The sequence below is a fragment of the Trachypithecus francoisi genome, unplaced genomic scaffold (assembly GCF_009764315.1).
Source record: "Trachypithecus francoisi isolate TF-2019V2 unplaced genomic scaffold, Tfra_2.0 Lachesis_group7, whole genome shotgun sequence".
Lineage (NCBI taxonomy): Eukaryota > Metazoa > Chordata > Mammalia > Primates > Cercopithecidae > Trachypithecus > Trachypithecus francoisi.
Genome location: NW_022681472.1, coordinates 29,411,813 through 29,431,797, shown reverse-complemented (window position 1 = coordinate 29,431,797; position 19,985 = coordinate 29,411,813). Strand labels below are relative to the sequence as shown.

The window sequence follows — 19,985 nt, the reverse complement described above, 5'->3', positions numbered from 1 at the left end:
CTCTCTTCCCCAGATTAAGAATACAAGAAGCTTTCCAGGTCTACAAAGACCAGAAAGCAGCTGCGCGGGAAGTTTTATGGGGCCCCAAGGCTCTCAGAGTGGGCTTGACGGTATGGAAAACACATCCCAAGAGAAAAATCTGTGAATCGCACAGCTGTGGTTGGAAAAACAAAATGAAACAGACAAAAAACTGAGCTGATCCGGACGGCATCAGGATTATGCGGTACACAAGAAGAAAACAACCGTAGCCGGGTCAAAACTCCTCAGTAACCAGAGTAAACGGAAACCCGACGCGGGAGCGGATAGCTGAACTGAGACCGAAGGTACTCGGAGCGCCATTTACCGCGTCCTCGCCCCGCCCCCTAGCCCCTCCTCCCGTCCGCCCTGCGCGCCAGCCAATCCCCTCGCGCCATCCCCTTCCCATCGTAGGCCCCGCCTCCGCGCCCGGGATGTTGAGCCCCCGTGGCGTGACGCGAGCACGGCAGCTCCTCCCCCTGCGTCTCTGGCCTCGCCGGTCTTGCGGGGATGGTTCCATCATGGCGTCAATGCAGGTGAGAGGAGTTTGCTGCATCTGGGCGGGCCAGGGAGCCGCCGAGAGAGTGCCAGCGTTCGGGCGGGGGTGGCGTCCGCGATTCGGGGACACCCGGGCGGGTTCGGGATCGGCCTGGGTGGCTTGTTTTCCTTCAGCTCGGGGTGTCGGGGGAGGGGTAAGAGGCGGCGGGGGGGTGCGGTATCCGTCGGTCGAAGCGGACACCAGCCGACCGGGAAGTTGGGTGATAAAGGAGGCTTGAGGGAGAAAGGGCGAAGTCTGGTGTTGGCAGCCTCAGAATCGGCTCCCCGCACACACACACACGGCCGCTGCCAGTCTGCTGCCCGCCAGTCCTAGGGTTGCCTTTACCCCCGCTGTCCCTGGCCCGACGGAAACAGCTGCGCCCGCGGTTGTTGCCGGGGCAGGGGCGGCGAGGGGCTGAGTGTGGGGGAGCCGAGAAGGCGTCTCCGGAGAAAGCAGCTGGCTGCGGACGGCGCTTAGCGGCCTCTGCTCCGGCCTCCCACGCCGGGTCCCCCAGACTGCTTGGCCCCGTCTCTCTCTTCTTCCCTTTGACTCAATCCTGTGCCCGTGGGTATCTTCTCTTTCCATCAGCCTCGGCATTCTCGCGGACATTCCTTCAGCAGTCCAGTGTCTCCTTCTTCTCGAAGCTGCCCCAAGTCCACCGCCTGATGGGCGATCTCCCGAGAGCCAAGTCCTCAGCCCCCTTAAACCTTTCCGGATAGCTCGCCCTCGATTTTGTTTCCCCCTACAAGGCCCCACCCTTGCGGTCGCGATAAGGCTATACATCTCTTTGCCCTTATTTGCAGACCTTTAGTGGAACCTTAGTTTGGTAGGAGGCGTTTGTTAACCTCTGCCATATCCACCCGACTTAGCAAGGCGTGGTTTTCTGGCTTTCCAACTTAATTTACTCCTTTTTCTAGAATTCAGGGAGTTGTGGGTTTTTTGTTTTTTTGTTTTCAGGCAAAGATGGCAACCACAACTGTAGTTTTGTAGAGATTGGCTGCGTTATCTATAGCCTGCATTTAATTCATAGGTGAAGACTAGCGGTATCAAAGACATTGGAAGAGAAAGTAGAACACTCAATAGGAGTGTCAGCTGAATACTCTTTAGCGTTTTAATCATATCCCCTTGGGTAAGGAGACCACGTTTTCTTAGAAGTGTTTTTTGCTTTTGTTTCTGGAAGAAGCAAGTCTCTGTTCCTCCTCCATTTTTTTTCTTTTCTCTGCTAAAAGTGTTTTTCTTCCCTTTTCTGCAACTTCTTCCTCTTTTGTACAAATATATCTTTGCTTCACATTTACTCCTGTGCTTTTATGTTATTTCAACCTGTTTTCCTTACAATATTCTCTTTACCTTTGCTTCTCCCTCTGGACTTGCCTGCAGACAGAAAAGTTTTATGTAACATTTCTAGTTGAAGAGATGTCACGAATGGTGCAGGGAAAAAAACAGGAACAATTTCAGGAAACATTATACTTTACACTAGTCTCCCCAGAGACGTTAGAGAAGTTTCGTCATTTGAGGCCAAAAAAAGGAACTGTGGAATGCTAGTTGAACAGTAGATGCAATAGGCTACATGACCACTTAAAGATTTTTATCTGTGTTAAGATTAAAACATTTTTTATGACAAGTTTAAGATTATTATCTGTATTAAGATTAAAACATTATTTGAGGGTAAAAATTAAGATTAAAATCCACAACACTTGTGATAATATTTGACAAGAGAACGTAGTGTGCCATCTGGTTAGATTTAGTATCTGGAAAAGGCAGATTTGTTTGTAAGAGAGAGGTTGGTAATGTTGAACTTTACATGGTGTCTTTTTTTTTTTTTTTTTTGAGACGGAGTTTCACTCTTGGTGTCCAGGCTGGAGTGCAATCGGGCGATCTCGGCTCACTGCAGCCTCCGCCTCCCGGGTTCAAGTGATTCTCCTGCCTCAGCCTCCCGAGTGGCTGGGATTACAGGCATGCGCCATCACGCCCAGCTAATTTTGTATTTTTAGTGGAGACGGGGGTTTCTCCATGTTGGTCAGGCTGGACTTGAACTCCCGAACTCAGGTGATCTGCCCACTTCGGCCTCCCAAAGTGCTGGGATTACAGATGTGAGCCACTGTGCCCGGCCTACATGATGTCTTATGCAGTGGAAACAAATTCTTGATTGATAGTGCAATAGTGCATTTTTCTGTGCCCTAAGTATTACCTCAGACTGTCTTATCACTCTTTTAAGTTTTTCCTTCACCTTGTTCCATCTAAATCTTATCACTCTCTATTCTTCTGTATTTTCTGGTTAGAGGAATGGAAAACGGATGCTTAACTCTTTTTATTAAAATAAAAAGTCTTTTCCTTTTGTTTGTATTTTAAAATAGTGCAGATTTTTTGGTAGTATCTTTAAGAATATTTAAATATATATAAGTCAAGCTTTTTGAAAGACAACCCTACTTTCTGTGTGGTTATTCTGTATCTTTGTTGTACAGAATTTATATCCTGACTATCTTAATGGCAACATCTGGCTCTTTTAAGACAACTAGATTATATATAAATCTTCAATCAAATTATCAAATTTGTTTATTCACTGAACCAGTTACCTTTTGGGGGCCCTCTGTGTGTCAGACACTTATCTAGGTGCCACGGTTATAGCAATGAACAAAAGTGAACAAGATTTTTGCCTCCATGGATTTAATAATAAATAGTCTGGTAAGAAGAGACAGATAATAACAACATATTTAAGTTAATTGTTTTTTGTTTTCTGTGTTGAGATGGAGTCTTGCTGTGTTGCCCATTCTGGAGTGTAGTGGTGCGATCACGGCTCACTGCAACCTCCGCTCCCAGGGTTCTAGCAATTCTCCTACTCAGCCTCCTGAGTAGCTGGGCTTATGGGTGCTGGCCACCACGACCAGGTAATTTTTTTGTGTTTTTCGTAGAGACTGGGTTTCGCTGTGTTGGCCAGGCTGGTCTTGAACTCCTGACCTCAGGTGATCCACTCGCTTCGGCTTCCCCAAGTGCTAGGATTACAAGTGTGAGCCACTGCACCTGGTCAAGTGTGTTATTATATTAGAAGGTGATAGTGCAGTGGAGAAAAAACATGGAAGGCTAGGAAATTGATCATTTGGGGATTTCGATTAGGAAGAAATAAACTGTAACATGGAATGACCATGTCCTTACTCAAGAAGCTTTTAGTAGATTTCTTTGTCTTACCCACACCAGGATGTTGCTGCTGCTGAAGGAGTTACTTAAGCTGTAAGAGGAACTGTATTTTTTTTTTTTTGAGACGGAGTCTCGCTCTGTCGCCCAGGCTGGAGTGCAGTGGCCAGATCTCAGCTCACTGCAAGCTCCGCCTCCCGGGTTTACGCCATTCTCTCGCCTCAGCCTCCCGAGTAGTTGGGACTACAGGCGCCCGCCATCTCGCCCGACTAATTTTGTATTTTTTTAGTAGAGACGGGGTTTCACCGTGTTAGCCAGGATGGTCTCGATCTCCTGACCTCGTGATCCGCCCGTCTCGGCCTCCCAAAGTGCTGGGATTACAGGCTTGAGCCACCGCGCCCGGCCAGGAACTGTATTTTTTTTAATGCCATATTATATACATGTAACATGGGATTTCATTACTTGATAAAAATTAAATAGTCTTTAGGATCAATGCAGTAAAACAAGTAAGACTTTGAATTTCTTATTGGAGAGTATGTATTTAAAGTTGAGCTAGTAACTGCTTTAATGTATTCTGTCAGTGCATCTCAACCATCTTTTAGGTTCTGTCCACATAGAAAGTAAGTTTCGAGTAGTACACTAAAGTAGATGATGAAATTGGGAGGCTAGAAGCACCTGGCAGGCAGCTCCTCATGAAACTCCTGGGATGGGAGATCAATATCCTGGCACACCTGTAAATGCTGGAGACGCTCTGCTCCCTCAGATTGCTAGAGTTCTGCCATATACAATTCAAGACAATGGTTTTCAGACTTACGTGATCCCTTTGAGACATTCTTTACTCGTTTTCTGTTTTTCTTTTCCTTCCTATTTCTTCCTAGAAAAAAAAGTAATGTATCACTAAGTAAGATTACAGTTAAATTACATTTTAAGAAACCTTTTCTTTTTTGGAGACAGGGTCTCACTGTGTCACCCAGACTGGAGTGCAGTGGCACAGTCTTGGCGTGCTGCAGTTTCAACCTCCCTGGGCTCAAGTGATCCTTCCATCTCAGCCTCCTGAGTAGCTGTGACTACGGGTTTTTGTATTTTGTAGAGACAGGTTTCACCGTGTTGCCCAGGCTGGTCTGGAACTCCTGGGCTCAAGCAGTCACCTGCCTTGGCCTCCCCAAATCCTGGGATTACAGGTGTGAGCCAATGTGCCCAGCCTTAAGAAATCATTATTAAGAGAATGTTGTATTTGTGGTGATACCTAAAATTGACAGGAGTTAAACAGATCTACATTTAATTTTGGTAATTCTAAAAATCTTTTTTTTTTTTTTTTGAGACGGAGTCTCACTCTGTCGCCCAGGCTGGAGTGCAGTGGCACAATCTCGGCTCACTGCAAGCTCCGCCTCCCGGATTCACCACATTCTCCTGCCTCAGCCTCCTAAGCAGCACTGAGACTACAGGCGCCCACCTTTTTTGTATTTTTAGTAGAGACAGGGTTTCACTGTGTTCGCCAGGATGGTCTCGATCTGCTGACCTCGTGATCTACCATCTCGGCCTCCCAAAATGCTAGGATTACAGGCATGAGCCACCACACCCTAAAAATCTTAAAATATTACGTGGAAAGTTTCTTGTAGCAAATTTTTAGTTTTAGCATATTAGGGACTCTGAATATTTGGTAGAAACTTTCATTTCCAAACTACAGAAGCATTATTTTATTGAAGTGAATTTTTATGTGATTCTAAACATTTTTGAAAGTGTAGCAGTATTGAGGTATTCTTTTCTCAGGTGAATCCTTAAATTGTATTTTTTTGTTGTTGTTAAATGCTTTTTTTTTTTATTTTATAACCTTTTTTTCTTTCCTGTGGATTAATGTTATGAAATACTTGACCTCCTGGATATAATTTCTGATTTTAGAATTTAACTGCTTCAGACTTCTCAGCCTGAGTTAGCAATTTTAATGTATACCCTGTATACTTTTCTAATTTGACATTCTAGAATTTTTTTTTTTTTTTGAGACAAAGTTTCGCCCTGTCGTCCATGCTGGAGTGCAGTGGCGTGATCTGGGCTCACTACAAGCTCCGCCTCCCGGGTTCATGCCATTCTTCTGCCTCAGCCTCCCGAGTAGTGGGACCACAGGTGTGCACCACCACCCCTGGCCGATTTTTGTGTGTGTGTGTGTGTATTTTTTTTTAATAGAAATGGAGTTTCACTGTGTTAGCCAGGATGGTCTCGATCTCCTGACCTCGTGATCTGCCTTTCTTGGCCTCCCAAAGTGCTGGGATTACAGGAGTGAGCCACCGTGCCCGGCCAGAATTGTTAATTTTAGATACAGCCTCCTGTTACGTTGTGTCTTAAGATCTTAGAAAGTCAGTGCATAGTAGTTGATGTTTGTCAACTCTAAAAACAGTGGTATAATTGAGAGAAATGGTCAGTTGAATTACCCTTGTGAATTTTCTGCCTTTAACTTCCTCTCTTACCTAGCTGGGTCTTAGACTATTAACTGTCAATTTGGCGGGATGGAAGGAGGTTGAGATTTAATAACAGGAGATAAAGTATGAATGTGTGCTTATTTTCAGACTTAGAAATAATGCATTATTTTGGATTATTCACAACTTTAAAAATTTTTTCTCTCTGAAATAGGGTCTCAGTCTGTCACCCAGGCTGGAGTGCAGTGACACGGTCTTGGCTTACTGGACCCTTGTCCTCCCAGGCTCAGGTGATCCTCCCACTTCAGATGCCCAAGCAGCTGGGACTATAGACACGCCACCATGCCTGGCTAATTTTTGTATTTTTTGTAGAGATGGGTTTTTGCCCTGTTGCTCAAGTTGGCCTTGAACTCCGGGACTCAGCCATCTGTCCATCTTGGCCTCCTAAAGTGCTGGGATTATTACAGGATGAGCCATTGCCCCCAGCCCACAGCTCTTTACTCAAATAATTGGTTATAGTGATTTAGAGAAATGGAATATGGACCCTTAAGACATTACTATTACAGAATTCATGTTGCCTTGACGATACCATATCTGTTTAATGATGTCATTATGAAAGGGTTACAACATAATGAAAAGTTAGAAAATGGGCTGGGCATGGTAGCTCAAGCCTGTAATCCCAGCACATTGGGAGGCTTAGTTGGGCGGATCACCTGAGATCAAGAGATCGAGACCAGCCTGGCCAACATGGTGAAACCTAGTCTCTACTAAAAATACAAAAACAATTAGCCAGGCGTGGTAGAGCACATCTGTAATCCCAGCTATTTGGAGGCTGAGGCAGGAGAATCCCTTGAGCCCAGGAGGTGGAGACGCCTGGCAGTGAGCCGAGATCATGCCACTGCACTCCAGCATGGGTGACAAAGTGAGACTCTGGCTCAAAAAAAAAAGAAAAAGGATTATCTTTGAACAGTAAAAATTTACCATTATAATTTTACTTAGTAGAAAAGTATACACATGAGAACATCTTTTTAAAATCTGAAATATAAAGTAACCTTGTATTATAAACTCAGGAATATTTCTTCTTATTTTCTTAGCTATAAAAACTATAAATAGTTCAGTAAATGCTTAATTCTTGACTGAAAAGTTATGTAATTACACCAATGATTTCTCTATGATGCCAAACTGTGTTCATTGCTTACATCTTCACAGCATCAACAGATTTCAGAGCTTAGTTTCTAATCCTAGCTTCACTACTCAGTTACTATGTAATTTTGAGTAAGTCACTTTCCAAATAAGTACGTACTTATCAGAAGTTACTGCTACGTCTCTATTAGAATGAAATTAGGTTAGTTGACTTCCTCTTTTATAAAGAATATGAAGATACTGTGAAGAACATTAAACTTATGGCAAACACACGCAGCAGGAAAATAAGCCACTTTTTTGGTGCATTATATAAATATGAATTTTAAATTATCCCTTTATAGGTACTGAAGCTTACTATCATAGAATTGCTTAATAGACTGACCTAAAATAGAATTAAACTAATGCAGAATTTGCTATTTAGGAATGCTTTTTGAAGTGTTAAGTAATGGACAAATATTTACTGCAGTCACTATGTGCACATTGAAGAGATAGAGGGAAAGTATTTTTTCCTGCCTTCATGAAGCAGGAAATCTAAAGCAGAAAGTAATGTCAGATTATCCTTGAAGGCTGGCCACCATGCCTGGCCTTCAAAGATAATCTTCGTTATCAAGGAGAATTTTTAAGGTGGGGTGATCCCAGCGTGGGACAAAAATTAGCTGGCTGTGGTGGCACATGCCTGTGGTCCCAGCTACTTGGGGAGCTGAGGTAGGAGGATCACCTGAGCTCAGGGAGTTCGAGGCTGCAGCGAGCCAGGATTGTGCCACTGTACTCCAGCATGGGTGACAGAGCGAGACCCTGTCTCAAAAAATTTATATAAAAATAATAAGGTACCACTGCACTCCAGCCTGGGCAACAGAGTGAGACCCTGTCTCAAAAAATATATATAAAAATAAAATATAAAGTGGGATGATCTGGGATCTCTCTGAAAATATAGTTCTCCTTAGTATTTACCTAAATTGAGCATTTGTTAGATGAATTTTATTCCATCTTTATGTCATTGCTGTCTGCTTCATTATGAGTAGTATCTGCAAAATACTTGTTCATGTTTGTCAGGTATTAAAATGTCCTCATTTGAAAGCCTTTATTTGTGAATGTAGTTCTTGGATCACCAAGAAACAGTGCATGGTTTTGAGGTGTTTTATTCTAAGAAAAGACTCTACCTTCATTTAGCAGCTTTGGTAAAACTTCATTAGAGATAACGCAGGCTCTATAATCAAAAGACCCAGATTCAAGTCCTGTTTCACTACTTTTTAAAAAGCTATATTGCACAAAAATCAGTATGGAGTGTAGTGGGTAAGACAAAAACAGATTAGCAGATAGGTAAACATATAAAACTGTGTTTTTTATTTACCTTACCCAAACTTGTTTTCTATAGTATTTCCCATGTTGGTATATGGGCAGCCTCATTCCATTTGCTCAGCCAGAAACCTTGGGTTCATTCTACCCTATAGTCAAACCATTAGCAAATCATTAGCAAATTTCCATCCACTCTGCTTTCAAAATATATCCGGAATCAACTGTTTTTTTGAATTCCTGATGTAAATACAGTTGACATCCTCATTTCTTGCCTGGATTATATTAGCAGTGTCATACTGGTTTTGCTACTTCTGCCCTCATCTGTTTACTTATCCCTTTAGATTCCCAATATATTCTTTCAAAACAAAAGTCATGTCATTTCACTCATAATCCTACTATGGCTTCCCTCTCTTCCTCAGAATATAATCCAAATTTCATGTTATGGCCTAGGAGGCCTTAACCTCTCCCAGGTACTCCTGTCTCTGTAGCCTTATTGGCCTTCTTGCTACTCCTGCTTGTTATTTTCTCTATTTGGAATGCTCTTCTCACACATCTGGATGGCTTCCTTTTTTTTTTTTTCTTTCTTTCTTTTCACTCAGAGCTTTGTTCAAATATCTTTTTTTTTTTTTTTTGAGACGGAGTCTTGCTCTGCCGCCCAGGCTGGAGTGCAGTGGCCGGCTCTCAGCTCACTGCAAGCTCCGTCTCCCGGGTTCATGCCATTCTCCTGTCTCAGCCTCCCGAGTAGCTGGGACTACAGGCGCCCGCCTCGTCGCCCGGCTAGTTTTTTGTATTTTTTAGTAGAGATGGGGTTTCACCGTATTAGCCAGGATGGTCTCGATCTCCTGACCTCGTGATCCGCCCGTCTCGGCCTCCCAAAGTGCTGGGATTACAGGCTTGAGCCACCGCACCCGGCCTCAAATATCTTTTTTTATATATATATAAAGAGAGCCCTTTCTGACCACCCAATATAAAATAGCTCTCCCATCCTAGCACTAATAATTTCCTTTACCTTGATAAATTCTTCATACCTTTGGCTATTATTTATTTATTAGCTTATTTACTATTTTCTTGGATGTAACCTAGTGCCTGACATGTAGAAGGGTTCAGTAAATGTTGAATAAATGAATAAGCACAGCTTTTGGAATCAGATGACCATGGGTTTGAATTCTAGTTTTGTTGCTTAATAGCTGTGTAACCTCCCACCCCCCAAACATAAAATAGGGATGATAAATAGGTTATTTCATTTCCTAGATCTTTGGAATTAGTGAGTTATCTTTTAATGCCCTACACTTCCCATTTTAAGCCAACTCTACTAGATGCTTTTTTTTTTTTTTTTTTTTTTCTGATTTCTGGTCCTTGTACTAGCTATCAATGGAAAAAATAGATTTCCTTTATGAACATGTGTTACATGAGGTCTTTCTTTGTATTTTCAGACCACAGGAAGGAGGGTGGAAGTATGGTTTCCAGTAAGTGTGTTTTTTGCCAATCCTCTTCAAAACTTGAGAATTAGTCAAATAAAATTGTGAGCTTTTAACATCCTTTTAATGCACATTTTTTCTTCTAATAGAAATATCCACATATCATAAAACTTACCCTTTTAAAGTGTACAATTCAGTGGTTTTTAATATATTCAGAACCATCACTGCTGTTTGCAGAACGTTTTCATCACCCCAGAAAGAAACTCCTTATCCATTAGCAGTCACTCCCTATTTCCCCCTTTTCCCAGTGTCTGGAAACCACTCATCTATTTTTCGTCTCTGGATTGGTCTATTCTGGGTATTTTGTGAGTGGAATTATATATAACCTTTTGTGCCTGGCTTCTTTCACTTAGCTGTTTGTTTGAGATAGGTGAGACAGGGTCTCATTTTGTCGCTCAGGCTGGAGTGCAGTGGCACCATAGGCTCACTGCAACCTCTGCCTCCTGGGTTCAAGCGATCCTCCTGCCTCAGCCTCCCTAGTAGCTGTACTACAGGCATGCACCACCATACCTGGCTAATTTTTGTAGTCCCTGCCCGCCCCACCCCCAAGACAGAGTCTTGCTCTGTCTCCCAGACTGGAGTGCAGTGGCACTATCTCAGCTCACTGCGACCTCTGCCTCCCAGGTTTAAGCGATTCTTTTGCCTCAGCCTCCCGAGTAGCTGGGACTGCAGGCATGAGCCACCATACCTGGCTATACTTTTTTTTGTATTTTTAGTAAGACGTGGTTTCACCATGTTGGCCAATCTGGTCTCTAACTCCTGACCTCAAGAGATCCACCTGTCTCGGCCTCTTAAAGTGCTGGGATTACAGGTGTGAGCCGTTGTGCACAGCTAATTTTTGTATTTTTGTAGAGATGGGGTTTCACCTTGTTGGCCAGGCTGGTCTCGAACTCCTAGACCTCATGATCCTCCTGCCTCGGCCTCCTAGAGTGCTGGGATTACAGGCGTGAGCTACTGCACCTGGCCTTAAGAAAATTTTTATATAGACAGTTTCACTGTGTTGCCCAGGCTGATTTTGAAACTTCCAGTCTCAGCAGCCCTTCTCCCTGGGCTTCCCAAAGTGTTGCAGTTACTGGCCTGAGCCACCATGCCCAGTTCATAATGTTTCTGAGGTTCATCCATGTTGTATCTTGTATGAATACTTCATTCCTTTGTGTAGCCAAGTAATGGTCCATTTTTTGGTTATACCACAGTTTATCCATTCACCAGTTATTTAAATATCAGATATTTGGGTTTCCTGTTTTCATTCATCAATGGATTAATTGACAGTTTGGATTGTTTCCCCTTTTTAGTTAGTATGAATAATGCTGTGAACATATATGTACAGGTTTTTATGTAGGCTTGTGTTTTAATTTGTTTTTGTTATATACCTTGCATGTAGGAGGACCTCAATAAATGTTGAACGAATGGTCATACAGTAACTCTGTGTTTTAACTTTCTAAGTCTGTAGAGAAAGAACAATGATTTTTCTCCTGTACTCGCCCACAACACTTGATTCTCTTTTTCTGACACCAGATATGTGGGTTTTTTTTTTTTTTTTCACACCAAGCAATTTTTCAACACCAGCTCGGTGTTCTATAATTCATTTCTAGCACTAACCAGAGTTAAGCATTCAGTCTCACAGGACTGGCCCCCGCTTTAGACACCAGTCACAAGTTGTGGGTTCCCAGGTTACCCACAACTTGTGTCCGACTTGGCTACAAATTGGAGGTTCCCACAACCCCCTTCTTGGGTTCATTAATTTGCTAGATCAGCTCACAGAAATCAGGGAAGACAGTATACTCACAATTGCCAATGTATTACAAAGGATATTGTAAAGGATACAATTGAACAGCCAGATGAAGCTATGCATGTGTGAGGTTTATAAGGGTCATGAACCCAGAAACCTTTGGCCCCATGGAGTATGTGGCTGTGTTCTTACTCACCAATTCAAAAGCTCTCCAAACTCTCTTTTCGGGTTTTTATGAGGCTTCATTACTTATGCACGATTGATTAAATCATTGGCTATTGGTGTTTGATTCAACCCTGAGCCCCTCCCTTCTTCCCCAAAGCTTCGTGGGGTGAGGCTGAATGTTTCCACCCTCTAATCACATAGTTGGTTCCTTTGGCTGCCAGTCCCCATTCTGAGGCTCTCCAGGAGCCCCCAGCCATGAGTCATGGTATTAACATATAAAAAAGATTCCAAGGGTTTTAGGAGCTAGATGAAGACCAAATACGTATTTCTTGTTGTAAATCACAATACCACACTAAGGAATTGCCAGACTTTTCCAAGGCAACTGCAGCATCATGCATTCGTGTGAGCAGGGTGCAAGAACTCCAATTTCTATGTTTGGCCAGTGTTTATTGTGGTGGTTTTTTGATGATGGCATCCTAGTGTGAAGTGGCATCTCATTGTGGTTTTGGTTTGCGTTTCACTAATAACTAATGATGTATTAAGTGTCTTTTCTTGTGCTTATTGGTATTTCGGTGGAGAAATATCTATTCAAATTTTTTGCCCATTAAAATTTTTTTGTTGTTGTTGAGACAGAGCCTCACTCTGTCACTCACGCTGGAGTGGCTGTGGCATGATCTTGGCTCACTGAAACCTTCACCTCCCAGGTTCAAGCGATTCTCCTGCCTCAGCCTCCTGAGTAGCTGGGAATACAGGCATGTGCTACCACGCCCAGCTAATTTTTTTGTTTGTTTGTTATTTGAGACAGAGTCTCGCCCTGTCGCCAGACTGGAGTACAGTGGCGCGATCTCGGCTCACTGTAGCCTCTGCCTCCCGGGTTCAAGTGATTCTCCTGCTTCAGCCTTCCGAGTAGCTGGGATTACAGGTGTGCGCCACCATGCCTGGCTAATTTTTGTAGTTTTAGTAGAGATGGGGTTTCACCGTGTTGGCCAGGATAGTCTCGATCTCTTGACCTCGTGATCTGTCCACCTCAGTCTTCCAAAGTGCCGGGATTGCAGGTGTGAGCCACTGCACCCAGCCCTAGTTTTTATATTTTAGTAGAGATGGAGTTTTGCCATGTTGGCCAGGCTAATCTCAAACTCCTGGCCTCAAGTGATCCACCCGCCTCAGCCTCCCAATGTGCTGAGATTACAGGCATGAGCCACCGCACCTGGTCCTAAACAATTTATCATTTTGTTGAATTGTAAGAATTCTTTATATATTTAGACTACATGTCCTTTATTAGACGTTATTTATTACATTTGCAAAAATTTCCTCTTTTTTTTTTTTTGAGACGGAGTCTCGCTCTGTCACCAGGCTGGAATGCAGTGGCGTGATCTCAGCTCATTGCAACCTCTGCCTCCTGGGTTCAAGCGATTCTCCTGCCTCAGCCTCCTGAGTAGCTGGGACTACAGGTGCGTGCCACCACACCTAGCTAATTTTGTGTTTTTAGTAGAGATGAGGTTTCACCATATTGGCCAGTATGGTCTTGATTTCCTGACCTCATGGATCTGCCCACCTCGGCCTCCCAAAGTGCTGGAATTACAGGCATGAGCCACTGCACCCAGCCAATTTCCTTGTCTTCTGTGGGCTGTGTTTTCGTCATCTTGATAGTGTCATTTGAAGCACAAAAATTAATTTTGGCAAAATTTATGTTTTTTTCTTTGTGTATTTGTGTCATATCTACGAAATCATTGCCTAATCCAGGGGGTCATGGAGATTTGCATCTAAGTGTTTTTCTGAAAATATAATAATTCTAGCTTTTACATTTGGATCTTTGATACATTTTGAATTCATTTTTGCATATAATGTAGGGATTATTTAGTTTCATAGCATTAATATGGCAGCTTATTTTCCATTTGAAGTTGTATAGGACCAAGCTGAGAGTCCATCAGGTTTGATAGTATCAAGTTGGATTCAGGTTACTTCTCTGGGTGAGTGGAGAGCTATTTTTCACATAGGAATTTATATTGCAGTCCTACTACTAAAAAATGTGATTCTAGTATAAAATATTGCTGACTCTATCTCTCTCTATATATGTATATATATAGATATATACATATAATTTTTTGTTTTGTTTTGTTTTTTTGAGACTAAGTCTTGCTCTGTCACCAGGCTGGAGTGCAGTGGCGCAATCTTGGGTCACTGCAACCTCCGCCGGGTTCAAGCAGTTCTCCTGCCTCAGCCTCCTGAGTAGCTGGGACTATAGGCGTGCGCTGCCACACCTGGCTAATTTTTGTATATTTAATAGAGATGAGGTTTCACCATGTTGGCCAGGATGGTCTCGATCTCTTGACCTCATGATCTGCCTGCCTCAGCCTTCCAAAGTTCTGGGATTACAGGCATGAACCACCGCTCCTGGCCTGCTGAGAATTTTTTTTTTTTTTTTTTTTTTTTGAGACAGAGTCTCGCTGTGTGGCCCAGGCTGGAGTGCAGTGGCCGGATCTCAGCTCACTGCAAGCTCCGCCTCCCGGGTTCACGCCATTCTCCTGCCTCAGCCTCCCGTGTAGCTGGGACCACAGATGCCCGCTAATTTTTTTTTTTGTATTTTTAGTAGAGGCGGGGCTTCACCGTGTTAGCCAGGATGGTCTTGATCTCCTGACCTCGTGATCTGCCCATCTCGGCCTCCCAAAGTGCTGGGATTACAGGCGTGAGTCACTGCGCCCGGCCTGCTGATAATATTTTTATGTTCACCTATAAGCCTTTATTGTAATTAAAAGAGGCATGTCAACTTCAGTCTTTAGATTTAGAAAATCTTCAAGCCGGGGGCATCTCAGGTGTCATCTAGTCTAACCATCTTGCCTTTTCTTTAAATATTGCTGCATTTTATGATTAGAGATAGTTCATAAAATAAAATTTTAAAATAAAAATCTTTTGTACTACATGAAAGGCACATATATTAAGGAAATCGAGCAATAGATTTTAAAAATATTGAGATCTGATAAAAGAAAACTTGTTATATTCTTAGGAAAACAATTTAAGGATTCCAGTGGAGAAAATTACCTTGTTGGGCATATTTTTGGTTTGTTTTGAGACAAAGTTTTACTCTCACCCAGGCAGTAGTGCAGTCACGGCTTACTGCAGCCTTGACCTCCTGGACCCAAGCAGTTCTTCCACCTTAGCCTGCTGAGTAATGCCACTACGCCTGGCTAATTTTTGTATTTTTGGTAGAGATGAGGTTTTGCCATGTTGCCTAGGCTGGTCTTGAACTCCTGGGCTCAAACAGTCCTCCTGCCTCAGCCTCCCAAAGTGCTGGGATTACAGACACAGAATTCATTTCTTTATAACAATTAGTTTAGGTTACCTTGATTTGTTTCTGTAGTCCAGCCTCATTATTCATGAATTCTATATTTGTGAATTCACGTCTTCGTAAAACGTATTTGTAACTCTAAAATTGATACTTGCAGTGCCTTTTTTTTTCTTTTTTTTTTTTTGCCTTTGCCTTTGCACACTTAAAGAGCAGTGGAGAATTTGTCATTCTATGCACACATTCCCAGCTGAGATCAAACAATACTACACTCAGCTCATATTCAGTTATTTTTGAGGTCTGTTTTATGCCACATTATTTAGCTTTTTTGTGCTTTTTGTTGGTGATTTCACTGTTTAACTTATGTGCTGTCTAGTGTTCTGTGTATACATGAAGGCTGTGCTGTGCCTTTTGGAGAAAATTTGTTCAGGCATACATTATAGTGCTGTTGGCTGTGGGTTTGATATTAATCAACAATATATAGTAAATAAGAGGCTGGGCATGGTGGCTCATTCCTGTAATCCCGGCACTTTGGGAGGCTGAGGTAGGTGGATAACTTGTCGAGAGTTTGAGACCAGCCTCAACATGACAAAACCTCGTCTCTACTAAAAATACCCCCCACCACCACACCCCAAAAATTTGCTGGGCATGGTGGTGTGCACCTGTAATCCCAGCTACTCGGGAGGCTAAGGCAGGAGAATTGTTTGAACCTGGGAGGTGGAGGTTGGGTTGCAGTGAGCCAAGATCATGCCATTGCACTCCATCCTGGGCCATAGAGTGAGACTCCTTCTCAAAAAAGAAAGTCTTTAGAGAAACACAAGTTACTTTTGATTGGTTGAAGAAAATAATGTGACCAGAAGCTGGCAGGAATCTAACCCTATATTTCCTCTAACTGTGGATTCCATATTTACTAATTCAGTGTTTGCCACAACTTTGTAGAGAACTTAACGACTGTGAATAATGAGAATTGACTGTATTTTAATTTTAAAAAAGTTTTTTTAGAGACAGTCTCACTCTGTCACCCGGTGCAGTGGCATGATCTTATCTCTCTGCAACCTCTCAGGTTCAACTGATTCTTGTGCCTTAGCCTTCCAAGTAGCTGGGATTACAGTCATGCATCACCATGCCCGGCTAATTTTTGTATTTTTAGTGGAGACGAGGTTTTACCATGTTGGCCAGGCTGGTCTTGAACTCCTGACCTCAAGTGATCTGCCTGTCTTAGCCTCCCAAAGTGCAGGGATTACAGGTGTGAACCACTGTGCCCAGCTGTATTTTGATTTAAGTTTCAGTATACTTTTGATTTGAAAGTGTTGAAGTCCAGTTAAAACTAGTAAAAGGTAATGTTGTTACTTCCAGGTTTCTTGTTTGATTCTGATTTAATTTTCTACTATAGATCATACCTTCCTCCTTTTTTTTTTTTTTTTGAGTTAATCATGCAGTTCAAACCAGTGGTTTTCAGCTTTGATATCACATCAAAATCACCTGGGAAACTTTAAAAAAATACTATCCCCAGGTTATGATTTAATTGCTCTGGAGTGCATCCTGGGTATTGTAATTTTTCTTAGCTCTTCAGGTAATTTTTTTTTTTTTTTTTGAGATGATGTCTCTGTCACCCAGGCTGGAGTGCCCTGACATGATCTCAGCTCACTGCACCCTCCACCTCTCAGGTTCAAGTGATTGTTTTGCCTCAGTCTCCCGAGTAGCTGGGATTACAGGCATCACAACCCCTGGCTATTTTTTGTATTTTTAATAGAGACGGGTTTCATCACGTTGGCCAGGCTAGTCTCGAAACCTGACCTCACATGATCTGCCCGTCTTGGCTTCCCGAAGTGCTAGGATTACAGGCGTGAGCCACTGCGCCTGGCCTTCAGGTAATTTTAATGTGCAGCCAAAGTTGTAGACTCATCTTCACTACTATGCAGGAATTTAGGTGTGCCAATTTTGTAAATTGGATAAGTTGTAATACATCTCCTTGTATCTGTTTTAGAGTTCAGGAGACATTTCAAAGTTTAATCCTCCTGAAAGATTTAAGAATCAAATTTAGGATTGGAAATATCTGTAGTTGTTTTGTTCCTATATAATTATAGTTCTGTCAAAGACCACCCATTTCCTGTACGTATCTGAGCACTTATTGACTGTCTTATCAACTTTTATAGTAAAATGTTTTGTTTGATAGCTGTTTTATACAACTAAGTATCTGTCATGAGAATTTTTTGTGGAGCAGTTTTAGTGAACTGAGTACATTAAGATGTGGTTATGGGGTGGTTCCATAGGCTCATGAGCTCAGTGATTCTTCTTTCATGCCAATGGAGTCCACCTAAACAAAATTTAAAAACATTTTATTATATCATGAATCATTGGAGTTGAATATGCATAAAAATCTCATTTAAAACATAATCTGGGCTGGTCATGGTGGCTCATACCTGGGATCCCAGCACTTTGGGAGGCCAAGGTGGGAGGATTGCTTGGAGCCAGGAGTTGAGACCAACCTGGGCAATGGCAGGACTCCATCTCTACAAAAAGTAGTAACACAAGTAATCTTAGGGGCCTGTGTCAAACCGTATCAGGGCCCTGTATTTAAAAAAGAATAGTCCCTTCTAGGTACTTGGAATGATATTCTTGTTTTTAAGTCTTTTTGCCCTTCATTGGGGTCGTCATTATTGCTAGTCCTTGTATCTCCCATTCTATGACCTATGCTGAACTTACCAGTCCACTAAAATTCCTGAGAAGCAAATTGTTTATGACTCTGACCCCTGGGCTTATATCTCTCTTGTCCTTATGGATATTACTATATATGTGGAGATTCTGTCAGTATCCTTTACTTGCTAGGAATATTTAGCAACTATTATTAGTGACTTTTTATGTTGAATTTCCATTTTATTTTTATTATTTTTTTAGAAATAGGACCTCACTCTGTTGCCCAGGATGGAATGCAGTGGTACAACTGTACCTTACTGTAACATTGAACTTCTAGGATCAAGGGATCCTTCTACCTCAGTCTTCCAAGTAGCTAGGACTACAGGTACATGCCACCATGCTCAACTGATTTCTAAAATTTTTTGTAATGTTGCCCAAGTTGGTCTCAAACTCTGCCTCAAGTGATCCTCCTCCCTTGGCCTCCTAAGGTGCTGGGGTTACAGGCATGAGCCACCATGTCTAGCCTGAATTTCCATTTTGAATTCTGGGCAGTTTCCATAGCTCCCCATCTTGTTTTTTGTTTTTGTTTTATTGTTCTAGGTTTTTTGTTTGTTTTTAAAACTTACCTAGCAGGTAATTTAGTTAGCCCCTCCACTCTTTGAACTTTCTTCCTGAATTCAAATTTTAGTCAAAATCCTCTTTAGTTCTTTGTAACTCTATACTTTGACATCATAAATCCACCAACCTTAGACTCATCCTCACAGCTGTACATACTTTTTAGTACCTTGTGTGCCCCCATATCATGTTTTACTTCTTTCATAGGGTTTTTCACTTCTGCCTTGTAGCTGTTGTAAAGACACTTTGTCTTTATTAGATTTTTAATGAGGGCAGTGCTTACTGGCAATAATCACTCAAATGTTTTCTGGGTTAATAAATACAATAAAGATAAATAGTGCTGTTTTCAAAATAGGCCAGAAGTGATAGGAAAACGCAGTTGAGTATATTGCCTTCTTGCCTTATCTCTGATTCCATTGCTGTCTATCTTTTGCTTCTGCCTTGGCCCAGTTAAAGAAAGTCAAGAATTGGGTTGAATAGGAAAATTTATACAGCGTTTAAAAGTCAGGATAAGCTTCCTGTTAATGATGCACGTCTTTCAGCTCAGTTAATATTTGTTTGGTAATTCTTTCACTTTGCAGATAATGCTTCAATGAGAGTATCTTTTCTTCCCTCCCACCACTGCTCCCTGCTCCTGGTGGTAGATTTTTTCTTAAGCTTCCTGTATGTAACCCTTACTGACAGCAAGTAATTTTAGGTCTTACTTCATTAAGATTATGTGATTGCTTTCTTTCCAAACTCAAATATGTTGTGTCTCTGTATACTTTTCCTCATTTCTGAAATTGTATTGTTTTTCCAAATGTTTTATTTATAAGGTGTGTCTGGGAGTAGAACTGTGTGTACTTAGGGAAGATGGGAGTATTTTGGTATAGGCAGCTTGTGTTTGATTCTTTTAGATGTTGCAGAGGACAGAACATCTGTTAATGTCTATGAAATACAGATTGCATTTCTGAAACATAGTTACAGCTTTTGCATGCTGACAGAGCTTTACTTCAGATTCTTCTAATTTACAGTTAACCCTTGAACAACAGGAAGCCAACCACTGTGCAGTCAAAAATCCATATATAACTTTACTTCCCAAAAACTTAAGTACTAATAGCTTACTGTTAACTGGAAACCTAACCTATAAGATAAACAGTCGATTAACACATATTTTGTGTGATATATGTATTATATACTCTATTCTTACAATAAAATAAGAGAAAAAATGTTATTAAGAAAATCATGAAAGAAAATATATTTACTATTCATTAAGTGCTCTGTCACCCAGGCTGGAGTGCAGTGGCATGATCTCAGCTCACTGCAGCCTCTGCCTCCTGGGTTCAAGTGATTCTCCTGCTTCAGCTGGGATTACAGACTAGCGCCACTACGCCCAGCTGATTGTTGTATTTTTAGTAGAGATGAGGTTTTACCATGTTGGCCAGGCTGGTCTCAAACTCTGGGCTTCAAGTGATCCCCCTGCCTCAACCTCCCACAGTGCTGGCATTACAGGCGTGAGCCACCATCCCAGCTAGTCACAAAAATCTTAATCCTTGTTATAGGCTGA

The 19,985-nt window shown here is 42.1% G+C and overlaps 1 protein-coding gene across 2 annotated transcripts in view; it reads left to right on the top strand.

Annotated features, from left to right (window-relative positions):
* The first annotated feature begins 448 nt into the window (after positions 1–448).
* The window catches only part of UBE2W (ubiquitin conjugating enzyme E2 W), a 74,298-nt gene continuing 54,761 nt past the window's right edge, over positions 449–19,985 (top strand). Inside the window, exons 1-2 of one of the 2 annotated variants that reach the window (XM_033202826.1) lie at positions 489–551; positions 9,966–9,998. In XM_033202826.1, coding sequence (XP_033058717.1) covers positions 537–551; positions 9,966–9,998 — 48 coding nt within the window. In that variant the 5' untranslated portion in view covers positions 489–536. Of the gene's footprint in view, positions 552–9,965; positions 9,999–19,985 lie in introns of both variants that reach the window. The other variant, XM_033202825.1, reaches the window with a different exon arrangement.